The sequence below is a fragment of the Oncorhynchus nerka genome, linkage group LG15 (assembly GCF_034236695.1).
Source record: "Oncorhynchus nerka isolate Pitt River linkage group LG15, Oner_Uvic_2.0, whole genome shotgun sequence".
In the NCBI taxonomy this organism is placed as follows: Eukaryota; Metazoa; Chordata; class Actinopteri; order Salmoniformes; family Salmonidae; genus Oncorhynchus; species Oncorhynchus nerka.
Window position 1 is genome coordinate 9,299,679 of NC_088410.1, and position 27,058 is coordinate 9,326,736.

The 27,058-nt window shown below is 49.4% G+C and overlaps 1 protein-coding gene across 1 annotated transcript in view; it reads right to left on the bottom strand.

Moving 5' to 3' along the window:
* Positions 1 to 4,676: 4,676 nt before the first annotated feature.
* parn (poly(A)-specific ribonuclease (deadenylation nuclease)) overlaps positions 4,677 to 27,058 on the bottom strand; it is a 30,497-nt gene continuing 8,115 nt past the window's right edge. Inside the window, exons 11-26 of the mRNA XM_065002184.1 lie at positions 26,876 to 26,956; positions 26,440 to 26,496; positions 26,156 to 26,233; positions 23,192 to 23,235; positions 22,569 to 22,611; positions 21,925 to 22,000; positions 17,607 to 17,717; positions 16,217 to 16,286; positions 16,004 to 16,059; positions 13,252 to 13,631; positions 12,943 to 13,039; positions 10,531 to 10,726; positions 9,826 to 9,971; positions 9,155 to 9,221; positions 8,867 to 9,027; positions 4,677 to 6,723 (exon numbers count right to left, since the gene is read on the bottom strand). Of these exons, the coding sequence (XP_064858256.1) occupies positions 6,677 to 6,723; positions 8,867 to 9,027; positions 9,155 to 9,221; positions 9,826 to 9,971; positions 10,531 to 10,726; positions 12,943 to 13,039; positions 13,252 to 13,631; positions 16,004 to 16,059; positions 16,217 to 16,286; positions 17,607 to 17,717; positions 21,925 to 22,000; positions 22,569 to 22,611; positions 23,192 to 23,235; positions 26,156 to 26,233; positions 26,440 to 26,496; positions 26,876 to 26,956 (1,710 nt within the window). The 3' untranslated portion in view covers positions 4,677 to 6,676. The remainder of the gene's footprint in view (positions 6,724 to 8,866; positions 9,028 to 9,154; positions 9,222 to 9,825; positions 9,972 to 10,530; positions 10,727 to 12,942; positions 13,040 to 13,251; positions 13,632 to 16,003; positions 16,060 to 16,216; positions 16,287 to 17,606; positions 17,718 to 21,924; positions 22,001 to 22,568; positions 22,612 to 23,191; positions 23,236 to 26,155; positions 26,234 to 26,439; positions 26,497 to 26,875; positions 26,957 to 27,058) is intronic.

Consider the following 27,058-nt stretch of genomic DNA (forward strand, 5'->3'; position numbering starts at 1 on the left):
TGTTGTATTGAGACTTTTCTCAATTATATAACATAATATATATATATATATATATAATTTTTTTTTAAAGAGTAATTGCACCAAGAGCATGAGAAGATCATTCTTTCAACCAAAGATCATTTGGTTGAAAACACCAAGATGATGAGATCAACACTCCATCTTCGGTATAAACAAGCTGAGGGATGGGAATGGGGGGAAAACAACCTCAAATTCATAGACATGGCAACAGAAAGCTGAGGGATGGGAATGGGGGGAAAACAACCTCAAATTCATAGACATGGCAACAGAAAGCTGAGGGATGGGAATGGGGGGAAAACAACCTCAAATTCATAGACATGGCAACAGAACGCTGAGGGATGGGAATGGGGAAACAACCTCAACTTCATAGACATGGCAACAGAAAGCTGAGGGATGGGAATGGGGGAAACAACCTCAACTTCATAGACATGGCAACAGAAAGCTGAGGGATGGGAATGGGGGAAACGACCTCAAATTCATAGACATGGCAACAGAAAGCTGAGGGATGGGAATGGGGAAACAACCTCAACTTCATAGACATGGCAACAGAAAGCTGAGGGATGGGAATGGGGAAACAACCTCAAATTCATAGACATGGCAACAGAACGCTGAGGGATGGGAATAGACATGGGAAAGGGGGGGAACAACCTCAAATTCATAGACATGGCAACAGAAAGCTGAGGGATGGGAATGGGGGAAAACAACCTCAAATTCATAGACATGGCAACAGAAAGCTGAGGGATGGGAATGGGGGAAACAACCTCAACTTCATAGACATGGCAACAGAAAGCTGAGGGATGGGAATGGGGGGAAACAACCTCCTTCATAGACATGGCAACAGAAAGCTGAGGGATGGGAATGGGGGGACCTCAAATTCATAGACATGGCAACAGAAAGCTGAGGGATGGGAATGGGGGAAACAACCTCAACTTCATAGACATGGCAACAGAAAGCTGAGGGATGGGAATGGGGGGAAACAACCTCAACTTCATAGACATGGCAACAGAACGCTGAGGGATGGGAATGGAGGGGAAAACAACCTCAAATTCATAGACATGGCAACAGAACGCTGAGGGATGGGAATGGGGGGGGGGGGGAACAACCTCAAATTCATAGACATGGCAACAGAAAGCTGAGGGATGGGAATGGGGGGGGACAACCTCAAATTCATAGACATGGCAACAGAAAGCTGAGGAATGGGAATGGAGGGGAAACAACCTCAAATTCATAGACATGGCAACAGAACGCTGAGGGATGGGAATGGAGGGGAAAACAACCTCAAATTCATAGACATGGCAACAGAAAGCTGAGGGATGGGAATGGGGGGGGAAACAACCTCAAATTCATAGACATGGCAACAGAAAGCTGAGGGATGGGAATGGAGGGGAAACAACCTCAAATTCATAGACATGGCAACAGAAAGCTGAGGGATGGGAATGGGGGGAAAACAACCTCAAATTCATAGACATGGCAACAGAAAGCTGAGGGATGGGAATGGGGGAAACAACCTCAACTTCATAGACATGGCAACAGAAAGCTGAGGGATGGGAATGGGGGAAAACAACCTCAAATTCATAGACATGGCAACAGAACGCTGAGGGATGGGAATGGGGGGGAGAAACAACCTCAAATTCATAGACATGGCAACAGAACGCTGAGGGATGGGAATGGGGGAAAACAACCTCAAATTCATAGACATGGCAACAGAAAGCTGAGGGATGGGAATGGGGAAACAACCTCAACTTCATAGACATGGCAACAGAAAGCTGAGGGATGGGAATGGGGGGGAACAACCTCAAATTCATAGACATGGCAACAGAAAGCTGAGGGATGGGAATGGGGGGAACGACCTCAAATTCATAGACATGGCAACAGAAAGCTGAGGGATGGGAATGGGAAACAACCTCAACTTCATAGACATGTCAACAGAAAGCTGAGGGATGGGAATGGGGGAAAACAACCTCAAATTCATAGACATGGCAACAGAACGCTGAGGGATGGGAATGGGGGAGGGGGGAACAACCTCAAATCCATAGACATGGCAACAGAAAGCTGAGGGATGGGAATGGAGGGGGAACAACCTCAAATTCATAGACATGGCAACAGAAAGCTGAGGAATGGGAATGGAGGGAAACAACCTCAAATTCATAGACATGGCAACAGAACGCTGAGGGATGGGAATGGGGGAAACAACCTCAAATTCATAGACATGGCAACAGAAAGCTGAGGGATGGGAATGGGGGGGAACAACCTCAAATTCATAGACATGGCAACAGAAAGCTGAGGGATGGGAATGGGGGAAAACAACCTCAAATTCATAGACATGGCAACAGAAAGCTGAGGGATGGGAATGGGGGAAACAACCTCAAATTCATAGACATGGCAACAGAACGCTGAGGGATGGGAATGGGGGAAACAACCTCAAATTCATAGACATGGCAACAGAACGCTGAGGGATGGGAATGGGGGAAAACAACCTCAAATTCATAGACATGGCAACAGAAAGCTGAGGGATGGGAATGGGGAAACAACCTCAAATTCATAGACATGGCAACAGAACGCTGAGGGATGGGAATGGGGGGAACAACCTCAAATTCATAGACATGGCAACAGAAAGCTGAGGAATGGGAATGGAGGGGAAACAACCTCAAATTCATAGACATGGCAACAGAAAGCTGAGGAATGGGAATGGAGGGGAAACAACCTCAAATTCATAGACATGGCAACAGAAAGCTGAGGGATGGGAATGGGGGGGGGAAACAACCTCAAATTCATAGACATGGCAACAGAAAGCTGAGGGATGGGAATGGGGGGGGGAAACAACCTCAAATTCATAGACATGGCAACAGAACGCTGCCCATAGCATTTTACACAGCTACCGTTTACAGCGATTGGATTTTAAAATGGATTCATTTATTGATTGACAGTTTTGTCCTTTCAAGATAACATTTCCACAACTCTTTAGTTACACACCAAGAAACAAGCGCCCCTCCACCACACACATATCTAAGAGACTCAATGAACTTAAAGTATATTGACATGTTTCACAGTGGTGTATAGCAAATAATTTTTTTGTTCTACATTTTTAGGGCTCTATTTCGATCAGATCCACTTTAGTGGTGTCGGAGGTAGAACTGCATTAGAGCTGTCAAATCCATAAGCGTCTCCTGGCATTATACCTCAAACCGGTTTTGCACAGTCACAGAAATCCCACGCAGCCCTTGTTCAGACGTTGGAACACTGAAATAGACATGGCAACAGAACACTGAAATGTGATGTAATCTACAGCCCGTTGAATGATTTTTAAATCCGAGTGTATTCTTTCTATGTATAGTCGACAGCTCCAACAGTTCCCCCTCAGACGCCACCAAAACATCCGCTATGTCGGTTTATGATCTCATTGAATCTAGGCCTAAGTGTATATACTTTGGCAGATGATATTGAGGAATGTTGTGTGTTTCAAAAGGCTGTTTTTGAGTCTTATGGAAAAACATCATGGAAACCGTGACAGTAAATATGTTTGAACTGAATTCTGATGTTGTAGTTTTTGTCTTCAGTTATTTGACTGTCTGGTCAGTGGAGAGTTTTACAGCAGAACCAGAGATTATCAATATGGACATCAGGACGACCTGGCATGGTGACTCCTTGCTGTCCCCAGTCCACCTGGCCGTGCTGCTGCTCCAGTTTCAACCATTCTGCCTGTGATTATTATTTGTTATTATTAATCAAATAAATTATAAATTCTTAATATTATTTATTAACTGGTCACCCCTCAGCCTGGTTCCTCTCTAGGTTTCTTCCTAGGTTTTGGCCTTTCTAGGGAGTTTCTCCTAGCCACCTGCATTGCTTGCTGTTTGGGGTTTTAGGCTGGGTTTCTGTACAGCACTTTGAGATATCAGCTTATGTACGAAGGGCTATATAAATAAATTTGATTTGATTTTGACATGAAGCGTATTAATTGGAGGTGCAGTTAGATAATTATATACACATGTCATTCAGACTAACACTGTCTAGATATAATTGCTCCTGGCGTCCTAGCCTGAAGTGCCAGGCAGTTGTATAATTATATACATGTCATTCAGACTAACACTGTCCAGATATAATTGCTCCTGGTGTTCTAGCCTGAAGTGCCAGGCAGTTGGGTGCCTTCATTGGCAGCGACGTAAGAAACATTTAAATTGTGATCAGGTCTGCGCCATCACATCCATGACCAGGATTGGCACTGCACAGGCAAACTGACAAGACATTTAGAAAAAACATCTTCCACTTCTAGAAATTGAAGCTCATTTCTAATAAAAACACATGATACCGTAAGGTTTGATTATAATTGTCAAGACGTAGGTGATGTGGATCTGTCTATACATGTTTGTGTTGGAAAAAAAATACACAAAAACTGAACAATAAGAAAACGCCGACAAGCTGAGACGTGACGTTGCCGTGGATATAGAACAGTACTAAATAGATCCTACACCGACAGCTGAGATTTTCTGTATCCACGGCAACGTTACATCTCAGCCATCGCTGTCGGATCTATTTAGTACTGTTCTGTATCCATGGCAACGTTACATCTCAGCCATCGGTGTAGGATCTATTTAGTACTGTAACGTTGCATTGGATATAGAACACTACTAAATAGATGAAAAAGGAAAAACACTGGATTACTAAGAAAACGTTCTTTAATTGTTCCTGTTCATAAGGAAATATTTGTTTCGACATTTTTCATACAAAAACAGCGTATTCTTTAACGTTGACACGTTTTGCATTGATACAATATTTGACACAGTTGCAAGGGAGGACATTACAACGAGGGGAAAGTAAAGACCGCAAAAATAAAGACATTTAAACGCCACAACAACAAAAAAGTTGTCCATACAAAAGTAATAATGCCACTAGACTGTCTGTTGTAGGGAAAAGACCAACCACGCCAAAAAACACACCTCTTGTTTCACAAAATGGCTTCCTACTCCCTAGTACACTGCACTACACAGGGCCCTATTCCCTAGTACACTGCACTACACAGGGCCCTATTCCCTTTCTAGTACACTGCACTACACAGGGCCCTATTCCCTAGTACACTGCACTACACAGGGAGCCATTTAGGACACACCATTAGAGAAGGTTCTAGCAGGATCTATAAAATTAGAGGGGAGGGGCTTTAACTTTATACATATTTTTTTAAAAAGGAAGTGATTTAAACTACATTTAAAATCCTACTACAGCACCAGGACAGTGTTACACTAGAATCAGTCAAGAGGCAATGGGGGGGTGGGTTTAAGAGACACTTAATGATGGTTCACGATGAACGGGACACGGAGGCAACATTTTTTACGGTTAAAACTAAACCGGTTTGGCACCGGTAACAGACACAGTGAGGGGAAAGATTTCAGACTCGGTGACAGTAACTATGAGGTCGTGGAACAACGAGCCTGGCCTGGTGTTCAGGATGATACAACGTAGAAAATACACACCACACCATGACACAATTCCCTCTTCTATAGAACAAAGAAGCGCATCAAATCTAGATAGTGATATTTCTAGATGAATAAACTATAACGTTGATCCTCATGGAACACAGACCCAGGCTGTGAACCAAATGGCCCCCATTCCCCTATATAGAGCACTAGTTTTGACCAGAGCGCTATAGACCCTGGTTAAGAGTAGTGGAACAGAAATCAGGCTATGAACCAAATGGCCCCCATTCCCCTATATAGAGCACTAGTTTTGACCAGAGCGCTATAGACCCTGGTTAAGAGTAGTGGAACAGAGATCAGGCTATGAACCAAATGGCCCCCATTCCCCTATATAGAGCACTAGTTTTGACCAGAGCGCTATAGACCCTGGTTAAGAGTAGTGGAACAGAGATCAGGCTGTGAACCAAATGGCCCCCATTCCCCTATATAGAGCACTAGTTTTGACCAGAGCGCTATAGACCCTGGTTAAGAGTAGTGCAACAGAAATCAGGCTGTGAACCAAATGGCCCCCATTCCACTATATAGAGCACTAGTTTTGACCAGAGCACTATAGACCCTGGTTAAGAGTAGTGGAACAGAGATCAGGCTGTGAACCAAATGGCCCCCATTCCCCTATATAGAGCACTAGTTTTGACCAGAGCACTATAGACCCTGGTTAATAGTAGTGGAACAGAGATCAGGCTGCCATTTCAGAGCCTGGTGGGTTGGTAGAGCCTGGGTGTGAGTTCTCCCTCTCTGTATTGAACAGCTGTCAGTAGCGCCACAACATGCAGAGTGGTAACTACCTAATCCATCACGATACAGGGGATTTATCAATCAATCAGAAATGAAAAACAGTGCGAGCAACAACAAAAAAAGCAGTGAAAAAAATATTTGGGACACAACAATCCATAGTGCACTAGTTTGAACCAGAGCTCTATTGGCCGTAGTTAAAAGTAGTGTACTATATACGGATTAGGGTGCCATTTGGGACCGTTTTTTCTTTCCTAAAGAATATCCTGCTATACCACATGCTGAGGACTCCTATCATGATTTATGGCTTCGTTTCTCTCAGCCAGTCAGATAAGTGCAGCTGGTTGAAACTTCAGGCATCGTTCCAAACCCGGTCCTAGGGGGTAGGAGTCAAGTGGCCAGGGGTAGGAAGTAGGAACCCAGGTGGTAAGGAGCCAGGAGCTCGGGTTCCATCGCTACCAGACCTGAGGTACGTCGAACAGAGAAGACGTCGTCTCTGCACCTAGAGGGAGGGAAAGACGAGACAGAGAGACAGGTCCCAGTCAGTCAACCTGAGGTACGTCGAACAGAGAAGACGTCGTCTCTGCACCTAGAGGGAGGGAAAGACGAGAGACACAGAGAGACAGGTCCCAGTCAGTCAACCTGAGGTACACCACTGGTGTCGAACAGAGAAGACGCTCGACCTCTGCACCTAGAGGGAGGGAAAGACGAGACAGAGACAGGTCCCAGTCAGTCAACCTGAGGTACGTCGAACAGAGAAGACGTCGTCTCTGCACCTAGAGGGAGGGAAAGACGAGACACAGAGAGACAGGTCCCAGTCAGTCAACCTGAGGTACGTCGAACTTTACCCAGTCTCTGGAATAACCCTAGAGGGAGGGAAAGACGAGAGACACAGAGAGACAGGTCCCAGTCAGTCAACCTGAGGTACACCACTGGTGTTTCGTTGTCCTGGTGATGATGCTGCGGACCACTGTTCCAATAGAGAGAAGCAGAGAGCAAACGCACAGCCAAGCTTCGCTGTTAGGCTCCAACTTATCAGGGTCTGGCACCAGAGGATGTTCCCTCCACAGATAAATTAGACTATTTAGTGATTTTAAAATACTTTAGAATTCACCAGCAATAAAGGAACCTTGATACAAGATACTCATCCTTTCATTTACCAGCAGGCTTGACTCCTGTAATGCTCTCCTGTCTGGTCGACCCAAGAAAGACATTGGTCAACTGCAAAACCACATACAGAACGCTGCAGCCTGGGTACTGAGGAGAACACACTTTACACCGGTTTAATAGGTCTCCGCAGCCTGGGTACTGAGGAGAACACACTTTACACCGGTTTAATAGGTCTCTAGAGCGAGGGGTACTGATGGAGAGGCACACTTTACACCCCAGTTTAATAGGTCTCTGCAGCCTGGGTACCAAGAGGAGAAGTACACTTTACCCCAGCCTCTGGAATAACCTGCACTGGCTGAGGGGGAGTTTATCAATTAAAAGCGTTCAGATTCTTGAGGGGGACCAAGAGCCTGTAGTAACTATACCCCCAGCCTCTATAGTAACTATACCCCAGCCTCTGATTTTTAAAATCAATCCATGATTTGTGCACCTCAATACAGGTCAGACATGCTTTTAAGTGATGGACCCAAGCAGGTCCCTCAGGTCCTCTGGCCTTTTAACTCTCCCAAAGCCTCAGACCAAGAGGCATGGAGAGGCAGCCTGTAGTAACTATACCCCAGCCTCTGGAATAACCTGCTAGAGAACCTGAGGGGGACCAAGAGGCATGGAGAGGCAGCCTGTAGTAACTATACCCCAGCCTCTGGTATAACCTGCTAGAGGACCTGAGGGGGACCAAGAGGCATGGAGAGGCAGCCTGTAGTAACTATACCCCAGCCTCTGGAATAACCTGCTAGAGGACCTGAGGGGGGCCAAGAGGCATGGAGAGGCAGCCTGTAGTAACTATACCCCAGCCTCTGGATTAACCTGCTAGAGAACCTGAGGGGGACCAAGAGGCAGCCTGTAGTAACTATACCCCAGCATCTAGAATAACCTGCTAGAGAACCTGAGGGGGACCAAGAGGCATGGAGAGGCAGCCTGTAGTAACTATACCCCAGCCTCTAGAATAACCTGCTAGAGAACCTGAGGGGGACCAAGAGGCATGGAGAGGCAGCCTGTAGTAACTATACCCCAGCATCTCAGCATCTGGAATAACCTGCTAGAGAACCTGAGGGGGACCAAGAGGCATGGAGAGGCAGCCTGTAGTAACTATACCCCAGCCTCTAGAATAACCTGCTAGAGAACCTGAGGGGGACCAAGAGGCATGGAGAGGCAGCCTGTAGTAACTATACCCCAGCATCTGGAATAACCTGCTAGAGAACCTGAGGGGGACCAAGAGGCATGGAGAGGCAGCCTGTAGTAACTATACCCCAGCCTCTGGTATAACCTGCTAGAGAACCTGAGGGGGACCAAGAGGCATGGAGAGGCAGCCTGTAGTAACTATACCCCAGCCTCTAGAATAACCTGCTAGAGAACCTGAGGGGGACGAAACTGGACATTTTTTTTTTTTTTTTAAACACATTTGTAGCTTTGCATTTCCTTAAGGTGCTTTTTAGTCGTTCGGTTGTTAGAACAAGCGTGGCTCTCACTCGTCTCACCATCAGTCTTCCTCATCCTGTTGTTCTTGCGGCTCTTCTTGCTCTGATTGGTTGAAGGCTGCTGTTGCCATTCGCCCGCCGCCGGATCACTAGCGTCGTCTACCGCCTCCGACCCCGCCTCTTCCTGGATCGGACTCATGCTCGACGAATCAGACTCAGACCTACAGGAAACAGCAACCAAATCACAGGCTTAACTAACTTCAACGAACACCCAGGTAGTTTTTCCAAGTTTAAGGCAGCACTGAAAGTACTGGAGTCACGTGTTCAACTGTACACAGCTTTACTTACTGAGTTTTCAGCCAGCCTTCTGACGTCCTACTGTCCACTACTCCTGCATACGTCCGTACACACACCCCTAGAGACAACACAGACCACAGATCAGATCTAAACACCCCTAGAGACAACACAGACCACAGATCAGATCTAAACACCCCTAGAGACAACACAGACCACAGATCAGACCGACACACCCCTAGAGACAACACAGACCACCACACCCCTAGAGACACCACAGACCACCACACCCCTAGAGACACCACCACACCCCTAGAGACACCACAGACCACCACACCCCTAGAGACACCACAGACCACCACACCCCTAGAGACACCACATCAGACCACAGATCAAACCCACACCAGACAACACAGATCACCACACCCCTAGAGACACAGACCACATCAGATCAGATGTTTCTTGATCAGTGTTTGCATTTAAACATTTTGTTCCTGATTTGTACTCTGGTGGTGGATATATACACTTAGTTACTGTCTGTCTTCTAGCAGGGGAGTGTGTGTGTCCTTACTGTCTGTCTTCTAGCAGGGGAGTGTGTGTGTCCTTACTGTCTGTCTTCTAGCAGGGGAGTGTGTGTGTGTGTCCTTACCGTCGGTCCTGATCTTCTTGCTGCCCGTGTCGGAGTGTGTGTGAGAGTGTGTGTGTGTGTGTGTGTGTGTCCTTACCGTCGGTCCTGATCTTCTTGCTGCCCGTGTCGGAGTGTGTGTGAGAGTGCGTGTAGCCACTCCACCCGTCAGCGTGTCTCTGAGCCTCTCCCTCCGTAGGCTGCTCCTCCTGGATCGGACTGACGCAGCGTTTCCCCAACGACGGCCTGACTCCCACAACACACGGACGTCACAGTTAAAACATCAACCTGCCTTAGAGACTCCACCTTGTAGAGCATCAACCTGCCTTAGAGACTCCACCTTGTAGAACATCAACCTGCCTTAGAGACTCCACCTTGTAGAGCATCAACCTGCCTTAGAGACTCCACCTTGTAGAGCATCAACCTGCCTTAGAGACTCCACCTTGTAGAGCATCAACCTGCCTTAGAGACTCCACCTTGTAGAGCATCAACCTGCCTTAGAGACTCCACCTTGTAGAGCATCAACCTGCCTTAGAGACTCCACCTTGTAGAGCATCAACCTGCCTTAGAGACTCCACCTTGTAGAACATCAACCTGCCTTAGAGACTCCACCTTGTAGAGCATCAACCTGCCTTAGAGACTCCACCTTGTAGAACATCAACCTGCCTTAGAGACTCCACCTTGTAGAACATCCTTCACTTCTTTTAATAAGAGAACAGGGACATTTTAATGGACAAGACGCCTTTCAACAACCCTCTTCCATTAAAAGTCCATTGAATAAAGGTGTGTGTGTGTCTCAGTGTACCTGTTGTGACCGTAGCTGTAGCCAGTAGGACCAGCACCAACTGTAGAGGGGGAGGTGTAGTGCGGTTTAACCCAGCCGTCCTCATCCCAGGACTGGGTAGAATGGCCCTGGCTCTCCCTGACCTGCTGCCTGCCCTGGACATACTCTGCATACGTCTGGATACGGTAGCTCTCCGCATAGCGACTGGTGTTCATCGCTGGACACGCAGAGAAGAGAACGGGAGACGGGTCAGAATAAATATAACGTAGCGCACTATATAGGGAACAGGGCCGGTCTCTGGGTCAAACGTAGCGCACTATATAGGGAACAGGGCCGGTCTCTGGGTCAAACGTAGCGCACTATATAGGGAACAGGGCCGGTCTCTGGGTCAAACGTAGCGCACTATATAGGGAACAGGGCCGGTCTCTGGGTCAAACGTAGCGCACTATATAGGGAACAGGGCCGGTCTCTGGGTCAAACGTAGCGCACTATATAGGGAACAGGGCCGGTCTCTGGGTCAAACGTAGCGCACTATATAGGGAACAGGGCCGGTCTCTGGGTCAAACGTAGCGCACTATATAGGGAACAGGGCCGGTCTCTGGGTCAAACGTAGCGCACTATATAGGGAACAGGGCCGGTCTCTGGGTCAAAACTATATAGGGAACAGGGCCGGTCTCTGGGTCAAACGTAGCGCACTATATAGGGAACAGGGCCGGTCTCTGGGTCAAACGTAGCGCACTATATAGGGAACAGGGCCGGTCTCTGGGTCAAACGTCAAGCGCACTATAGGGAACAGGGACGGTCTCTGGGTCAATAAGCGCACTATAGGGAACAGGGCCGGTCTCTGGGTCAAACGTAGCGCACTATATAGGGAACAGGGCCGGTCTCTGGGTCAAACGTAGCGCACTATATATAGGCAACAGGGCCGACCTCTGGGTCAGTCATAGCGCACTATATAGGCAACAGGGCCCGTCTCTGGGTCAAACGTAGCGCACTATATATAGGCAACAGCGCCGGTCTCTGGGTCAAACGTAGCGCACTATATAGGGAACAGGGCCGGTCTCTGGGTCAAACGTAGCGCACTATATAGGGAACAGGGCCGGTCTCTGGGTCAAACGTAGCGCACTATATAGGGAACAGGGCCGGTCTCTGGGTCAAACGTAGCGCACTATATAGGGAACAGGGCCGGTCTCTGGGTCAAACGTAGCGCACTATATAGGGAACAGGGCCGGTCTCTGGGTCAAACGTAGCGCACTATATAGGGAACAGGGCCGGTCTCTGGGTCAAACGTAGCGCACTATATATAGGCAACAGGGCCTATATAGGAACAGGGGTCTCTGGGTCAAACGTAGCGCACTATAGGGAACAGGGCCGGTCTCTGGGTCAAACGTAGCGCACTATATAGGGAACAGGGCCGGTCTCTGGGTCAAACGTAGCGCACTATATAGGGAACAGGGCCGGTCTCTGGGTCAAACGTAGCGCACTATATAGGGAACAGGGCCGGTCTCTGGGTCAAACGTAGCGCACTATATAGGGAACAGGGCCGGTCTCTGGGTCAAACGTAGCGCACTATATAGGGAACAGGGCCGGTCTCTGGGTCAAACGTAGCGCACTATATAGGGAACAGGGCCGGTCTCTGGGTCAAACGTAGCGCACTATATAGGGAACAGGGCCGGTCTCTGGGTCAAACGTAGCGCACTATATAGGGAACAGGGCGGTCTCTGGGTCAAACGTAGCGCACTATATAGGCAACAGGGCCCGTCTCTGGGTCAACGTAGCGCACTATATAGGCAACAGGCCGGTCTCTGGGTCAAGTCATAGCGTCGGTCTCTGGGTCAAACGTAGCGCACTATATAGGGAACAGGGCCGGTCTCTGGGTCAAACGTAGCGCACTATATAGGGAACAGGGCCGGTCTCTGGGGCGTCACTATATAGGGAACGTAGTCTCTGGGTCAAACGTAGCGCACTATAGGGAACAGGGCTGGTCTCTGGGTCAAACGTAGCGCACTATATAGGGAACAGGGCCGGTCTCTGGGTCAAACGTAGCGCACTATATAGGGAACAGGGCGGGTCTCTGGGTCAAACGTAGCGCACTATATAGGGAACAGGGCCGGTCTCTGGGTCAAACGTAGCGCACTATATAGGGAACAGGGCCGGTCTCTGGGTCAAACGTAGCGCACTATATAGGGAACAGGGCCGGTCTCTGGGTCAAACGTAGCGCACTATATAGGGACCAGGGCTGGTCTCTGGGTCAAACGTAGCGCACTATATAGGGACCAGGGCTGGTCTCTGGGTCAAACGTAGCGCACTATATAGGGACCAGGGCTGGTCTCTGGGTCAAACGTAGCGCACTATATAGGGACCAGGGCTGGTCTCTGGGTCAAACGTAGCGCACTATATAGGGAAGAGGCTTATGGATAGGCCAGTACTCACCGATCTGAACCTGGTCCGTCTGACTCAGAGATACAAACGCTGACGTGTCATCAATCCACGACACCTGGATGTTACCTAGGAGACATGCAGGAAGACATGGGAATTAAAAAGGTTTCCTGGTGTGGTGGCCCAGTCGGCGGTAGTGGCCTGGCCCAGGCGGCAGTGACCCGGCCCAGTCGGTAGTGACCTGGCCCAGGCGGTAGTCAGGCGGTAGTGGCCTGGCCCAGGCGGCAGTGACCCGGCCCAGTTGGTAGTGGCCTGGCCCAGGCGGTAGTGACCTGGCCCAGTCGGTAGTCAGGTGGTAGTGACCTGGCCCAGGCGGTAGTCAGGCGGTAGTGGCCTGGCCCAGGCGGTAGTGACCTGGCCCAGGCGGTAGTGACCCGGCCCAGGCGGTAGTGAGGCCTGACCTGGCCCAGGCGGCAGTGACTGCAGTTGAGTGGCCTGGCCCAGGCGGTAGGACCTGGCCCAGTTGGTAGTGACCTGGCCCAGGCAGGGAAGTGACCTGGCCCAAACAGTGACCTGGCCCAGGGGAGTGACCTGGCCCAGGGGAAGTGGGGCCAGGGGGAGTGACCTGGACAGGCGGTAGTGATAGATCATCATTATGTGGTGGGTCTTAGGGGGGCACTGAACAGCTGGGGAGGTCACTGGGGGCAGGGAAGGGGACAGAACATGATCCCTCTTGGGCTGGACTGCAGAGGAGAAGGGAAGGGGGCAAAGGGGGAGAGACAGAGGGAAGGGGATGAAGGGAAGGGGGAGGGGATGAAGGGAAGGGGGGATGAAGGGAAGGGATGAAGGGGGGGGGGAGGGGCAGAGGAAGGGGGGGGGGATGAAGGGAAGGGGGAGGGGATGAAGGAAGGGGAGGGGATGAAGGGAAGGGGAAGAGGGGATGAAGGGAGAGACAGAGGGAAGGGGGGGGATGAAGGGGGAGGAGGGGATGAAGGGAAGGGGGAAGGATGAAGGGAAGGGGGAGGGGATGAAGGGGGGGGGGATGAAGGGAGGGGGGGATGAAGGGAAGGGGGGAGGGGATGAAGGGAAGGGGGGGGGAGGGATGAAGGGGGGGGGGAGGGGATGAAGGGAAGGGGGGGGGGGATGAAGGGAAGGGGGGAGGGGATGAAGGGAAGGGGCGGAGGGGATGAAGGGAAGGGGCGGAGGGGATGAAGGGAAGGGGGGGATGAAGGGAGGGGATGGGGGAAGGGAAGGGGAGGGGATGAAGGGAAGGGGCAGAGGGGATGAAGGGAAGGAAGGGGGGATGAAGGGAAGGTGGGGAATGAAGGGAAGGGGGGGGATGAAGGGAAGAGGGGGATGAAGGGAAGAGGGGGGGATGAAGGGAAGAGGGGGATGAAGGGGGAAGGGGGGGATGAAGGGAAGGCAGGGGGATGGGCAGAGGGGATGAAGGGAAGGGAGGGGGAGAGGGGGCAGAGGGGGAAGGCAGAGGGGATGAAGTGAAAGGGGCAGAGGGGAGAAGGGGGGGGCAGAGGGGATGAAGGGAAAGGGGCAGAGGGGATGAAGGGAAGGCAGAGGGGATGAAGGGAAGGGAAGAGGGGATGAAGGGAAGGGAAGAGGGGATGAAGGGAAGGAAGAGGGGATGAAGGGAAGGGAAGAGGGGATGAAGGGGAAGGGCAGAGGGGATGAAGGGAAGGGGGAGAGGGGATGAAGGGGGAAGGGGGGGGAAGGAAGGGGATGAAGGGAAGGGGAGAGGGGATGAAGGGAAGGGGGAGAGGGGATGAAGGGAAGGGGGAGAGGGGATGAAGGGAAGGGGGAGGGGGAAGGGAAGGGGGAGGGATGAAGGGAAGGGGGATGAAGGGAAGGGGGAGAGGGGATGAAGGGAAGGGGGAGAGGGGATGAAGGGAAGGGGGGGAGAGGGGATGAAGGGAAGGGGGAGAGGGGATGAAGGGAGGGGGAGAGGGGATGAAGGGAAGGGGAGAGGGGGGAGAGGGATGAGGGGGATGAAGGGAGAGGGGATGAAGGGAAGGGGGAGAGGGGATGAAGGGAAGGGGGAGAGGGGATGAAGGGAAGGGGGAGAGGGGATGAAGGGAAGGGAAGGGGGGATGAGGGGATGAAGGGAAGGGGGAGAGGGGATGAAGGGAAGGGAAGGGGAGAGGGGATGAAGGGAAGGGAAGGGGAGAGGGGATGAAGGGAAGGGGGGGCAGAGGGGGAGAGACAGAGGGGGTAAAGGGAAGGGGGGGAAAGAGGGGAATAAGGAACGTTCTTAGTCACCACTGACTAATGACAGGTTTATGTACATCATTGTCACGGCCCATTTCTATATGCCATCTTTAATAAATCCTCTCCATTTTCTTTTCGCTGTCGACTATATGCAGACGAGGTAGTGTCAAATAGTGCTGTGCTGTAGGACATTGAACTACTACTAATACTGTGTTGTACAGTATATAGTATCACATTGAACTAATACTGTGTTGTACAGTATATAGTATCACATTGTACTAACACTGTGTTGTACAGTATATAGTATCACATTGAACTACTAATACTGTGTTGTACAGTATATAGTATCACATTGTACTAATACTGTGTTGTACAGTATCACATTGAACTACTATTACTGTGTTGTACAGTATATATAGTATCACATTGAACTACTACTAATACTGTGTTGTACAGTATATATAGTATCACATTGAACTACTACTAATACTGTGTTGTACAGTATATAGTATCACATTGAACTACTAATACTACTGTGTTGTACAGTATATAGTATCACATTGAACTACTATATACTGTGTTGTACAGTATATAGTATCACATTGTACTACTAATACTGTGTTGTACAGTATATAGTATCACATTGTACTAATACTGTGTTGTACAGTATATAGTATCACATTGTACTAATACTGTGTTGTACAGTATATATTATCCCATTGAACTACTAATACTGTGTTGTACAGTATATAGTATCCCATTGAACTACTAATACTGTGTTGTACAGTATATAGTATCCCATTGAACTACTATTACTGTGTTGTACAGTATCACATTGAACTACTACTAATACTACTGTGTTGTACAGTATATAGTATCACATTGAACTACTCACGGTCTGGTCCGCTGATGTTGAGGTAGGGAATATCTATGATCCTCATCAGGAACAGTCTGGCGAAAACAGGAGACGTCAACGTAGCATTATAACGCCTCATACAGCTGACAGATGTGTTATAACTACACTAAGACATGCTGAGGTAAGGGATATATACACCAGTCCCCCGTAGGAGAGGGAAAGAAACTGAAGGGGAGAGAACCAAGATCCTACTTGTTGACGAAGGGTTGGATGAGTTTCGATTGGGATGGGATGTGGGCTCTGGGGGGAGTCAGGAAAGTACCTGAGAAGAGAAAGAGAAAGTTTTAAAAGATTGAGAAACAGCCACGATGACCATAGGCATATCACAGCAGCTACTGCTATAGTCTACATGGCATCATAGAGAGATTCAAAGCTGTCCATGGAACTGTTCCCAGTAGTGTTACAGTAGTGTTACCATGGAGATGGCCTTTTCTCAACTGTTCCCAGTAGTGTTACCATGGAGATGGCCTTTTCTCAACTCCCGCCTCCTCTCCTGCCTCCTTTTGAAAAAAGGTCAGAGGTAAAAATCGAGGAGAGGCAGCGATGAGGGAACGTGGATGGAAATGGAGTCCTCCAGTAGCACCACATGAGGAGAGGCAGCGATGAGGGAACGTGGATGGAAATGGAGTCCTCCAGTAGCCCCACATGAGGAGAGGCAGCGATGAGGGAACGTGGATGGAAATGGAGTCCTCCAGTAGCACCACATGAGGAGAGGCAGCGATGAGGGAACGTGGATGGAAATGGAGTCCTCCAGTAGCACCACATGAGGTGAATGACGTTTACAAGGGGTGGATCTCAAAAGAAAAATGTATATTTGTGATGAAAACAAATTAGGTTCCGCAATACTTTTTATAGATAAAAACAATAAGTAGCATGTTGTTTTTAAGTGAGTACATGCTAGTCTCCTCCGACACCCGACTCAAAAAGCTGTGGTGGCAGAACAACTCCTCCATGAAGGACTTCGGGTAGGATACACTTCACTATCCTCAATGAAAAGGTGGCTGTCGAGGAGGGGAGGACTTCCGTTCCCTACGAACCAACTGACATCTTCGACCACAGGAGAGAGAGAGAAAGAAGTAGAGCAGATTTTTGGCCGGCGTCGTAGGGTTAGAGCCACGGGGCGTAGGGTTAGAGCCACGGGGCGTAGGGTTAGAGCCACAGCAGTACCTATAGCAGTACACAGTGTAAAAGGCAGTACCTATAGCAGTACACAGTGTAAAAGGCAGTACACAGTGTAAAAGGCAGTACCTATAGCAGTACACAGTGTAAAAGGCAGTACCTATAGCAGTACACAGTGTAAAAGGCAGTACCTAGGCAGTACACAGTGTAAAAGGCAGTACCTATAGCAGTACACAGTGTAAAAGGCAGTACCTATAGCAGTACACAGTGTAAAAGGCAGTACACAGTGTAAAAGGCAGTACACAGTGTAAAAGCAGTACACAGTGTAAAAGGCAGTACCTATAGCAGTACACAGTGTAAAAGGCAGTACCTATAGCAGTACACAGTGTAGAAGGCAGTACCTATGGCAGTACACAGTGTAAAAGGCAGTACCTATGGCAGTACACAGTGTAGAAGGCAGTACCTAGGTAGTTGGCCATGGAGATGAAGCAGAGACCAGTGATGAAGGCATCGTAGCCCGCCTCGTGGAGCTGTTCCTGGGCTGTATCGTAGCTGGGGAACCCCTCCGCCGTCACTGGGCCACGGAGGAAAGAAGCAGGGATAAATCAGACACTACATTAGCCATGGATGAGACCTGTCCTACTGTAATCAGACACTACATTAGCCATGGATGAGACCTGTCCTATTCTACTGTGATCAGACACTACATTAGCCATGGATGAGACCTGTCCTACTGTAATCAGACACTACATTAGCCATGGATGAGACCTGTCCTATTCTACTGTAATCAGACACTACATTAGCCATGGATGAGACCTGTCCTATTCTACTGTAATCAGACACTACATTAGCCATGGATGAGACCTGTCCTATTCTACTGTAATCAGACACTACATTAGCCATGGACGGAGACCTGTCCTATTCTACTGTAATCAGACACTACATTAGCCACCTGAGACCTATCCCAAAATCCTATTCTACTGTAATCAGACACTACATTAGCCATGGACGGAGACCTGTCCTATTCTACTGTAATCAGACACTACATTAGCCATGGACGGAGACCTGTCCTATTCTACTGTAATCAGACACTACATTAGCCATGGACGGAGACCTGTCCTATTCTACTGTAATCAGACACTACATTAGCCCAGACCTGTCCTACTACTGTAATCAGACACTACAGACCTGATTGACTGTAATCAGACAATGGACGGAGACCTTCCTATTCTACTTAATCAGACACTACATTAGCCATGGATGAAACCTGTTCCTATTCTACTGTAATCAGACACTGCATTGCCATGGACGGAGACCTGTCCTCCTACTGTGAATCAGACACTACATTGCCATGGACTGAGACCTGTCCTTCCCAGACTGAATAATCAGTTACATTAGCCCTGGGGTCACTTCCCAGACTGTCACTATCCCTGGGGTCACTGAATGAATACCACTGCAGTTGCCCTGGGGTCCTTCCTAGACTGTAATCAGACACTACAGTTAGCCCTGGGGTCACTTCCCAGACTGTAATACCACTGCAGTTGCCCTGGGGTCACTTCCCAGACTGTAATCACCACTACATTAGCCATGGACGGAGACCTGAATCCAGTTGCCCTGGGGGTCACTTCCCAGACTGAATACCACTGCAGTTGCCCTGGGGGTCACTTCCTATTCTACTGAATCAGACACTACATTGCCCTGGGGGTCACTTCCCAGACTGAATCTACTGTAATCAGACACTACAGTTGCCCTGGGGGACTTCCCAGACTGAATCCACTGCAGTTGCCCTGGGGGTCCTGTCCTATCCCAGACTGTAATCAGACACTGCATTAGCCCTGGGGGTCACTTCCCATTCTACTGTCAATCAGACACTGCAGTTGCCATGGGAGACCTGTCCCATACTGAAACCACTGCAGTTGCCCTGGGGGTCACTTCCCAGACTGAATACCACTGCATTGCCATGGGGGTCACTTCCCAGACTGTAATCAGACACTACAGTTGCCCTGGGGGTCACTTCCCAGACTGAATACCACTGCAGTTGCCCTGGGGGTCACTTCCCAGACTGAATACCACTGCAGTTGCCCTGGGGGTCACTTCCCAGACTGAATACCACTGCAGTTGCCCTGGGGGTCACTTCCCAGACTGAATACCACTGCAGTTGCCCTGGGGTCACTTCCTATTCAGACTGAATACCAGTGCAGTTGCCCTGGGGTCACTTCCCAGACTGAATACCAGTGCAGTTGCCCTGGGGGTCACTTCCCAGACTGAATACCAGTGCAGTTGCCCTGGGGGTCACTTCCCAGACTGAATACCAGTGCAGTTGCCCTGGGGGTCACTTCCCAGACTGAATACCACTGCAGTTGCCCTGGGGGTCACTTCCCAGACTGAATACCAGTGCAGTTGCCCTGGGGGTCACTTCCCAGACTGAATACCACTGCAGTTGCCCTGGGGGTCACTTCTACTGTAATCAGACAGACTGAATACCACTGCAGCTGAGGGTCACTTCCCAGACTGAATCACTGGGGGTCACTCCCAGACTTGCCCTGGTTGCCCTGGGGTCACTTCCCAGACTGAATACCACTGCAGTTGCCCTGGGGGTCACTTCCCAGACTGAATACCACTGCAGTTGCCCTGGGGGTCACTTCCCAGACTGAATACCAGTGCAGTTGCCCTGGGGGTCACTTCCCAGACTGAATACCACTGCAGTTGCCCTGGGGGTCACTTCCCAGACTGAATACCACTGCAGTTGCCCTGGGGGTCACTTCCCAGACTGAATACCACTGCAGTTGCCCTGGGGGTCACTTCCCAGACTGAATACCACTGCAGTTGGGGTCACTTCCCCTGAAAATCAGGATGACTTATAAAAACTTAGATTTTTATAGTCATCACTGTACTTCCAGACTGAATGGGGGTCACTTCCCCACCAGTGCAGTTGCCCTGGGGGTCACTTCCCAGACTGAATACCACTGCAGTTGCCCTGGGGTCACTTCCCAGACTGAATACCACTGCAGTTGCCCTGGGGTCACTTCCCAGACTGAATACCACTGCAGTTGCCCTGGGGTCACTTCCCAGACTGAATACCACTGCAGTTGCCCTGGGGGTCACTTCCCAGACTGAATACCAGTGCAGTTGCCCTGGGGGGGGTCACTTCCCAGACTGAATACCACTGCAGTTGCCCTGGGGGTCACTTCCCAGACTGAATACCACTGCAGTTGCCCTGCAGTTGGGGTCACTTCCCAGACTGAATACCACTGCAGTTGCCCTGGGGTCACTTCCCAGACTGAATACCACTGCAGTTGCCCTGGGGGTCACTTCCCAGACTGAATACCAGTGCAGTTGCCCTGGGGGTCACTTCCCAGACTGAATACCAGTGCAGTCCCAGACTGCCCTGGGGTCACTTCCCAGACTGAATACCAGTGCAGTTGCCCTGGGGTCACTTCCCAGACTGAATACCACTGCAGTTGCCCTGGGGTCACTTCCCAGACTGAATACCACTGCAGTTGCCCTGGGGTCACTTCCCAGACTGAATACCAGTGCAGTTGCCCTGGGGTCACTTCCCAGACTGAATACCAGTGCAGTTGCCCTGGGGTTGCCCTGGGGGTCACTTCCCAGACTGAATACCAGTGCAGTTGCCCTGGGGGGGTCACTTCCCAGACTGAATACCAGTGCCTGGGGTCACTTCCCAGACTGAATACCACTGCAGTTGCCCTGGGGGTCACTTCCCAGACTGAATACCAGTGCAGTTGCCCTGGGGGTCACTTCCCAGACTGAATACCAGTGCAGTTGCCCTGAGGGTCACTTCCCAGACTGAATACCAGTGCAGTTGCCCTGGGGGTCACTTCCCAGACTGAATACCACTGCAGTTGCCCTGGGGTCACTTCCCAGAGTCAGTGCAGTTGCCCTGGGGTCACTTCCCAGACTGAATACCACTGCAGTTGCCCTGCAGGGTCACTTCCCAGACTGAATACCACTGCAGTTGCCCTGGGGTCACTTCCCAGACTGAATACCACTGCAGTTGCCCTGGGGTCACTTCCCAGACTGAATACCACTGCAGTTGCCCTGGGGGTCACTTCCCAGACTGAATACCACTGCAGTTGCCCTGGGGGTCACTTCCCAGACTGAATACCACTGCAGTTGCCCTGGGGGTCACTTCCCAGACTGAATACCACTGCATCACAGTATCTACACAGGTCCTACAGATCAAAATGGTTCAACCTCGGTTAAAATACCAAGTATAATTTCCTCTGTCCGGAGTACACCCGAAGTACTCCCTCTTGCATTTTAACAGTAAGCCTATGGTATTAGGAGTCTTCTCAAGCACCCCATGTGGATAGGTCTAGTACCGCCAGGGGCTCCTAGTACCCCTGGTTGAGAACCCTGCGGGTCTTTTGGGGTGTTACATGCTATCAGATAATAGCTTCTCATGCTTTCGCTGAAAAGCATTTTAAAAATCTGACTTGTTGCCTCGATTCACAACGAGTGTAGCTTTAATTCAATACCCTGCATGTGTATTTTAATGAACGTTTGAGTTTTAACTAATACTATTAGCATTTAGCGTAGCGCATTTGCATTTCCAGAGAACCACTGCTGTAGAATCTTGTCCTCGACTATAGACAATAGAAGGTTGAGTAAGTTAGAAGTTTGTACACAAAATGTACCACCATTTCTATTATGTTCAAAGCTATATGATTTAGTTCATGTGATGTAGTTTATTTTGTTAGATTAGCTTCTGACATAACTTCCTGTTCCTTAAACGTGGCGTCGTCGTCGTGTTCTCTTACCAACTTTAGGAGATTTGAAGGGGCTCTCTTTCAGCTGTTTCTGCAGCTCTGCTAGAGACGTGATGTTGATCAACTCCTAGAAGGGTCATAATAACAAAGGCACAATGAATATTCTTCAGACTTCCACAGGGGGTTTCATGACATCCTTTTTGTTGTTGTTGACTTTTACCCCCTTTTTCCTCCCCAATTTCGTGGTATCCAATTGTTTTTAGTAGCTACTATCTTGTCTCATCGCTACAACTCCCGTACGGGCTCGGGAGAGACGAAGGTTGAAAGTCATGCGTCCTCCGATACACAACCCAACCAAGCCGCACTGCTTCTTAACACAGCGCGCATCCAACCCGGAAGCCAGCCACACCAATGTGTCGTAGGAAACACCGTGCACCTGGCAACCTTGGTTAGCGTGCACTGTTCCCGGCCTGCCACAGGAGTCCCTGGTGCGCGATGAGACAAGGATATCCCTACCGGCCAAACCCTCCCTAACCCGGACGACGCTAGGCCAATTGTTCGTCGACCCACGGACCTCCCGGTCGCTACAGAGCCTGGGCGCGAACCCGGAGTCTCTGGTGGCCCTGAACCACTGCACCACCCGGGAGGCTATGACATCCTTTAACCTGACATCTAAATACCTGAAATAGTATTACCTTGAAAGGTTGCGTAGTGGCCATGAGCTTGGTGTCCAACAGCCTGAGGAAACAGAGAAGATACTTGGTCCGTTGGTTAGAGAGGAACATCTGTCTTTACCAACAGCACCAGATATACACGCGTTGAGGGGGAGGGGCGGCGCATTGGGGAGGGGCGGGGGAGGAGGGGCGGCGCGTTGAGGGGGAGGCGCGCGTTCGAGGGGGAGGGGCGGCGCGTCGAGGGGGAGGGGCGGCACGTTGAGGGGGAGGGGCGGCGCGTTGAGGGGGAGGGGCGCCGGGTCAGACACAGAGCAGAGCTCCTGGGTGAAAAACGTGGTGGGTTAAGGGCCTTGCACAACGGCAGGAGATGGTACATGGGATCAGAGCAGCAGCCTTCCAGCTGCCAGTTCATTCCCATGTGTGTCGCCAGCTCTTCCAGCTGCTGGTCCCCCAATCCAACCTTTGGGCTACTGGAGAGGTTTCTAGATTAACAGCGCACCAGATAAATAGACTGACTCCCTGAGAGGTTAGGTCAAAGTAGTGGTAAGCCTTGTCGGAGCCAGAACGGCCCATAGAGATATAGTAGTAGTATGTCCTCACCCGGGGAAGACCCCACAAACCCTGACACAGCAGAATGTATTTACCTGGGGAAGACACACTGAGTGACTTCTTTAAAGTCATTCAGGTCCTGTGGGGAAGAAAGAAAAGACTGTCAAATAGAAAATAAACAGGGTTCCTCTAAACCACTGTTTCCGACCTCATTCCGTCAGTATGGAGAATAAGAGCACCACCTCCCAGCTGCCCACTGCACTGAGGCTAGGAAACATTGTCTCCACCGATAAATCTGCGATAATTGAGAATTTCAATAAGCATTTTTCTACAGCTGGCCATGCTTTCCACCTGGCCACTCCTACCCTGGTCAACAGCCCTGCACCCCCCACAGCAATTTTCCCAAGTCTCCATTTCTCCTTCACCCACATCCAGATAGACATCCAGATAGCCGATGATCTGAAAGAGTTGCAAAATCTGGACCCCTACAAAATCAGCAGGACTAGACAATCTGGACCCCTACAAATCAGCAGGACTAGACAATCTGGACCCCTACAAATCAGCAGGACTAGACAATCTGGACCCCTACAAATCAGCAGGACTAGACATCTGGATCTGACAATCTGGACCCCTACAAATCAGCAGGACTAGACCAAATCTGGACTAGACCCCTACAAATCAGCAGGACTAGACAATCTGGACCCCTACAAATCAGCAGGACTAGACAATCTGGACCCCTACAAATCAGCAGGACTAGACAATCTGGACCCCTACAAATCAGCAGGACTAGACAATCTGGACCCCTACAAATCAGCAGGACTAGACAATCTGGACCCCTACAAATCAGCAGGACAAATCAGCAGGACTAGACAATCTGGACCCCTACAAATCAGCAGGACTAGCATCTGGACAAATCAGCAGGACAATCTGGACCCCTACAAATCAGCATAGACACCCCTACAAATCAGCAGGACTAGACAATCTGGACCCCTACAAATCAGGACTAGACAATCTGGACCCCTACAAATCAGCAGGACTAGACAATCTGGACCCCTACAAATCAGCAGGACTAGACAATCTGGACCCCTACAAATCAGCAGGACTAGACAATCTGGACCCCTACAAATCAAATAGACAGCAGGACTAGACCATCTGGACCCCTACAAATCAGCAGGACTAGACAATCTGGACCCCTACAAATCAGCAGGACTAGACAATCTGGACCCCTACAAATCAGCAGGACTAGACAATCTGGACCCCTACAAATCAGCAGGACTAGACAATCTGGACCCCTACAAATCAGCAGGACTAGACAATCTGGACCCCTACAAATCAGCAGGACTAGACAATCTGGACCCCTACAAATCAGCAGGACTAGACAATCTGGACCCCTACAAATCAGCAGGACTAGACCATCTGGACCCCTACAAATCAGCAGGACTAGACCATCTGGACCCCTACAAATCAGCAGGACTAGACCATCTGGACCCCTACAAATCAGCAGGACTAGACAATCTGGACCCCTACAAATCAGCAGGACTAGACCATCTGGACCCCTACAAATCAGCAGGACTAGACCATCTGGACCCCTACAAATCAGCAGGACTAGACCATCTGGACCCCTACAAATCAGCAGGACTAGACAATCTGGACCACTACAAATCAGGACTAGACAATCTGGACCCTCTTTCTAAAATTACAGCCCAAATTGTTACAACCCCTATTACTAGCCTGTTCAACATCTTTCGTATTGTTTGAGATCCCCAAAGATTGAAAAGCTGCCGCGGTAATCCCCCTCTTCAAAGGGGGAGACACTAGACCCAAACTGCTACAGACCTATAGCTATCCTACCCTGACTTTCTAAGGTAATCGAAATCCAATTTAACAGCTCACCGACCATTTCGAATCCCACCGTACCTTCTCTGCTATGCATTCTGGTTTCAGAGCTGGTCATGGGTGCACCTCAGCCACGCTCAAGGTCCTAAACGATATCATAACCTCCATCGATAACAGACATTACTGTGCAGCCGTATTCATTGACCTGGCCAAGGCTTTCGACTCTGTCAATCACAACATTCTTATCGGCAGAATCAACAGCCTTGGTTTCTCAAATGATTGTCTAGCCTGGTTCACCAACTGCTTCTCTGATAGAGTTCAGTGTGTCAAATCGGAGGGCCTGTTGTCCGGACCTCTGGCAGTCTCTATGGGGGTGCCACAGGGTTCAATTCTCGGGCCGACTCTCTTCTCTGTATACATCAATGATGTAGCTCTTGCTGCTGGTGAGTCTCTGATCCACCTCTACGCAGACGACACCATTCTGTATACTTCTAGCCCTTCTTTGGACACTTAACAAACCTCCAGACAAGCTTCAATGCCATACAACTCTGCTTCCGTGGCCTCCAACTGCAAGTAAAACTAAATGCATGCTCTTCAACCGATCGCTACCAGCATCTGCCCACCCATCCAGCATCACTACTCTGGACTGTTCTAACATCTACAAATATCTAGGTGTCTGGTTAAACCGTTAACTCTCCTTCTAGACTCACAAAATGAAATCTAGAATCTGCTTCCTATTACGCAACAAAGCATCCTTCACTCATGCTGCCAAACATACCCTCGTAAAACTGACTATCCTACCGATCCTCGACTTCGGCGATGTCACTTACAAAATAGCCTCCAAAACGCTACTCAACAAATTGGATGCAGTCTATCACAGTGCCATCCGTTTTGTGCCCCCCAGTATCTCTACTTGCACATCTACCACTCCAGTGTTTAATTACTAAATCTGAATTATTTCACCACTACGGCTTATTTACTGCCTTAACTCCATTATCTTACCTCATTTGCATACACTGTATATAGACTTTTCTATTGTGTCATTGACTATATGCTTGTTTATCCCATGTGTAACTCTGTCACACTGCTTTGCTTCATGTTGGTCAGGTCAGATGTAAATGAAAACTTGTTCTCAACTGGCCTACCTGGTTAAATAAAGGTGAAATTTTAAAAATAAATAAATAAACCACTGTGTTCATATATAAATGGTGCGTGTTTTGTACCTCTGGCAGTAGGCAGTAGAACTGATGGATGGTGTGCATGACGTCCAGCAGCATGTTGTGGCCAACCACCAACTTTCCCTGGGTTGGAGAGAGGGGGGAAAGAGATGAGTCCCATCCTAAAGGTATAGCGCCCAAAGAGAGATAAAGGAGAACTCACTCAACTACAATATTCCTTATAGTTTCAGTGGTGGATTGCAAAGGCAGTTGGCATATACTGGTACATCGTAACGTAAAAGATAGATTAAAACTAAACAATTTGATACCAGGTTGTCAGGGTAACTCACAGATTTGGAGATGGCGTGTATGACCCTGGAGAATCCCACAGCGTCATTCAGCTCCTCCTGGAAGGATTGACGAGGGTCATGTTCAGTAGGAAACGTAGCAAAACATTGCAAAGTAACTACAAAGGAATGTCTCTTATTGGACAAGTAATCTCCCAGATTCAAAACGTTGCCTCCTGATCGTGTTTCTTCAGGGGGGGTTGAAGGTTTGGAATATTTCAAGAAGAAATGTATCGTCTGCTTTTTTGATACAGTAGAAGAAAATTCAGCTGGTCGTGTCATTCTGGAGTTACTGTGTTTAGACTGCTTCCATCTAGAACACCACAGTTCTGTGTTTAGACCGCTATCTACTATCCATCTAGAACACCACAGGGAGGAATGTTCTGGAATGTTGGGTTTGCTTCTTTTTTTTTTGAAAAAACGGTAGAAGGAACGTCACCTGTTCTCTCTCCTGTTTCTGCCGTTCCCTCCTCTTCCTCTCCTCGTCGTCCACCTTGCTGATCTGGATGTATCGCTCTTTCTGAAACCCCATTATGTCATCACATAATACACCCGTCTATTAATGTACATCAACACACACATACTGACTGGAGACAATCCCACAGCATCACTCACACCTACT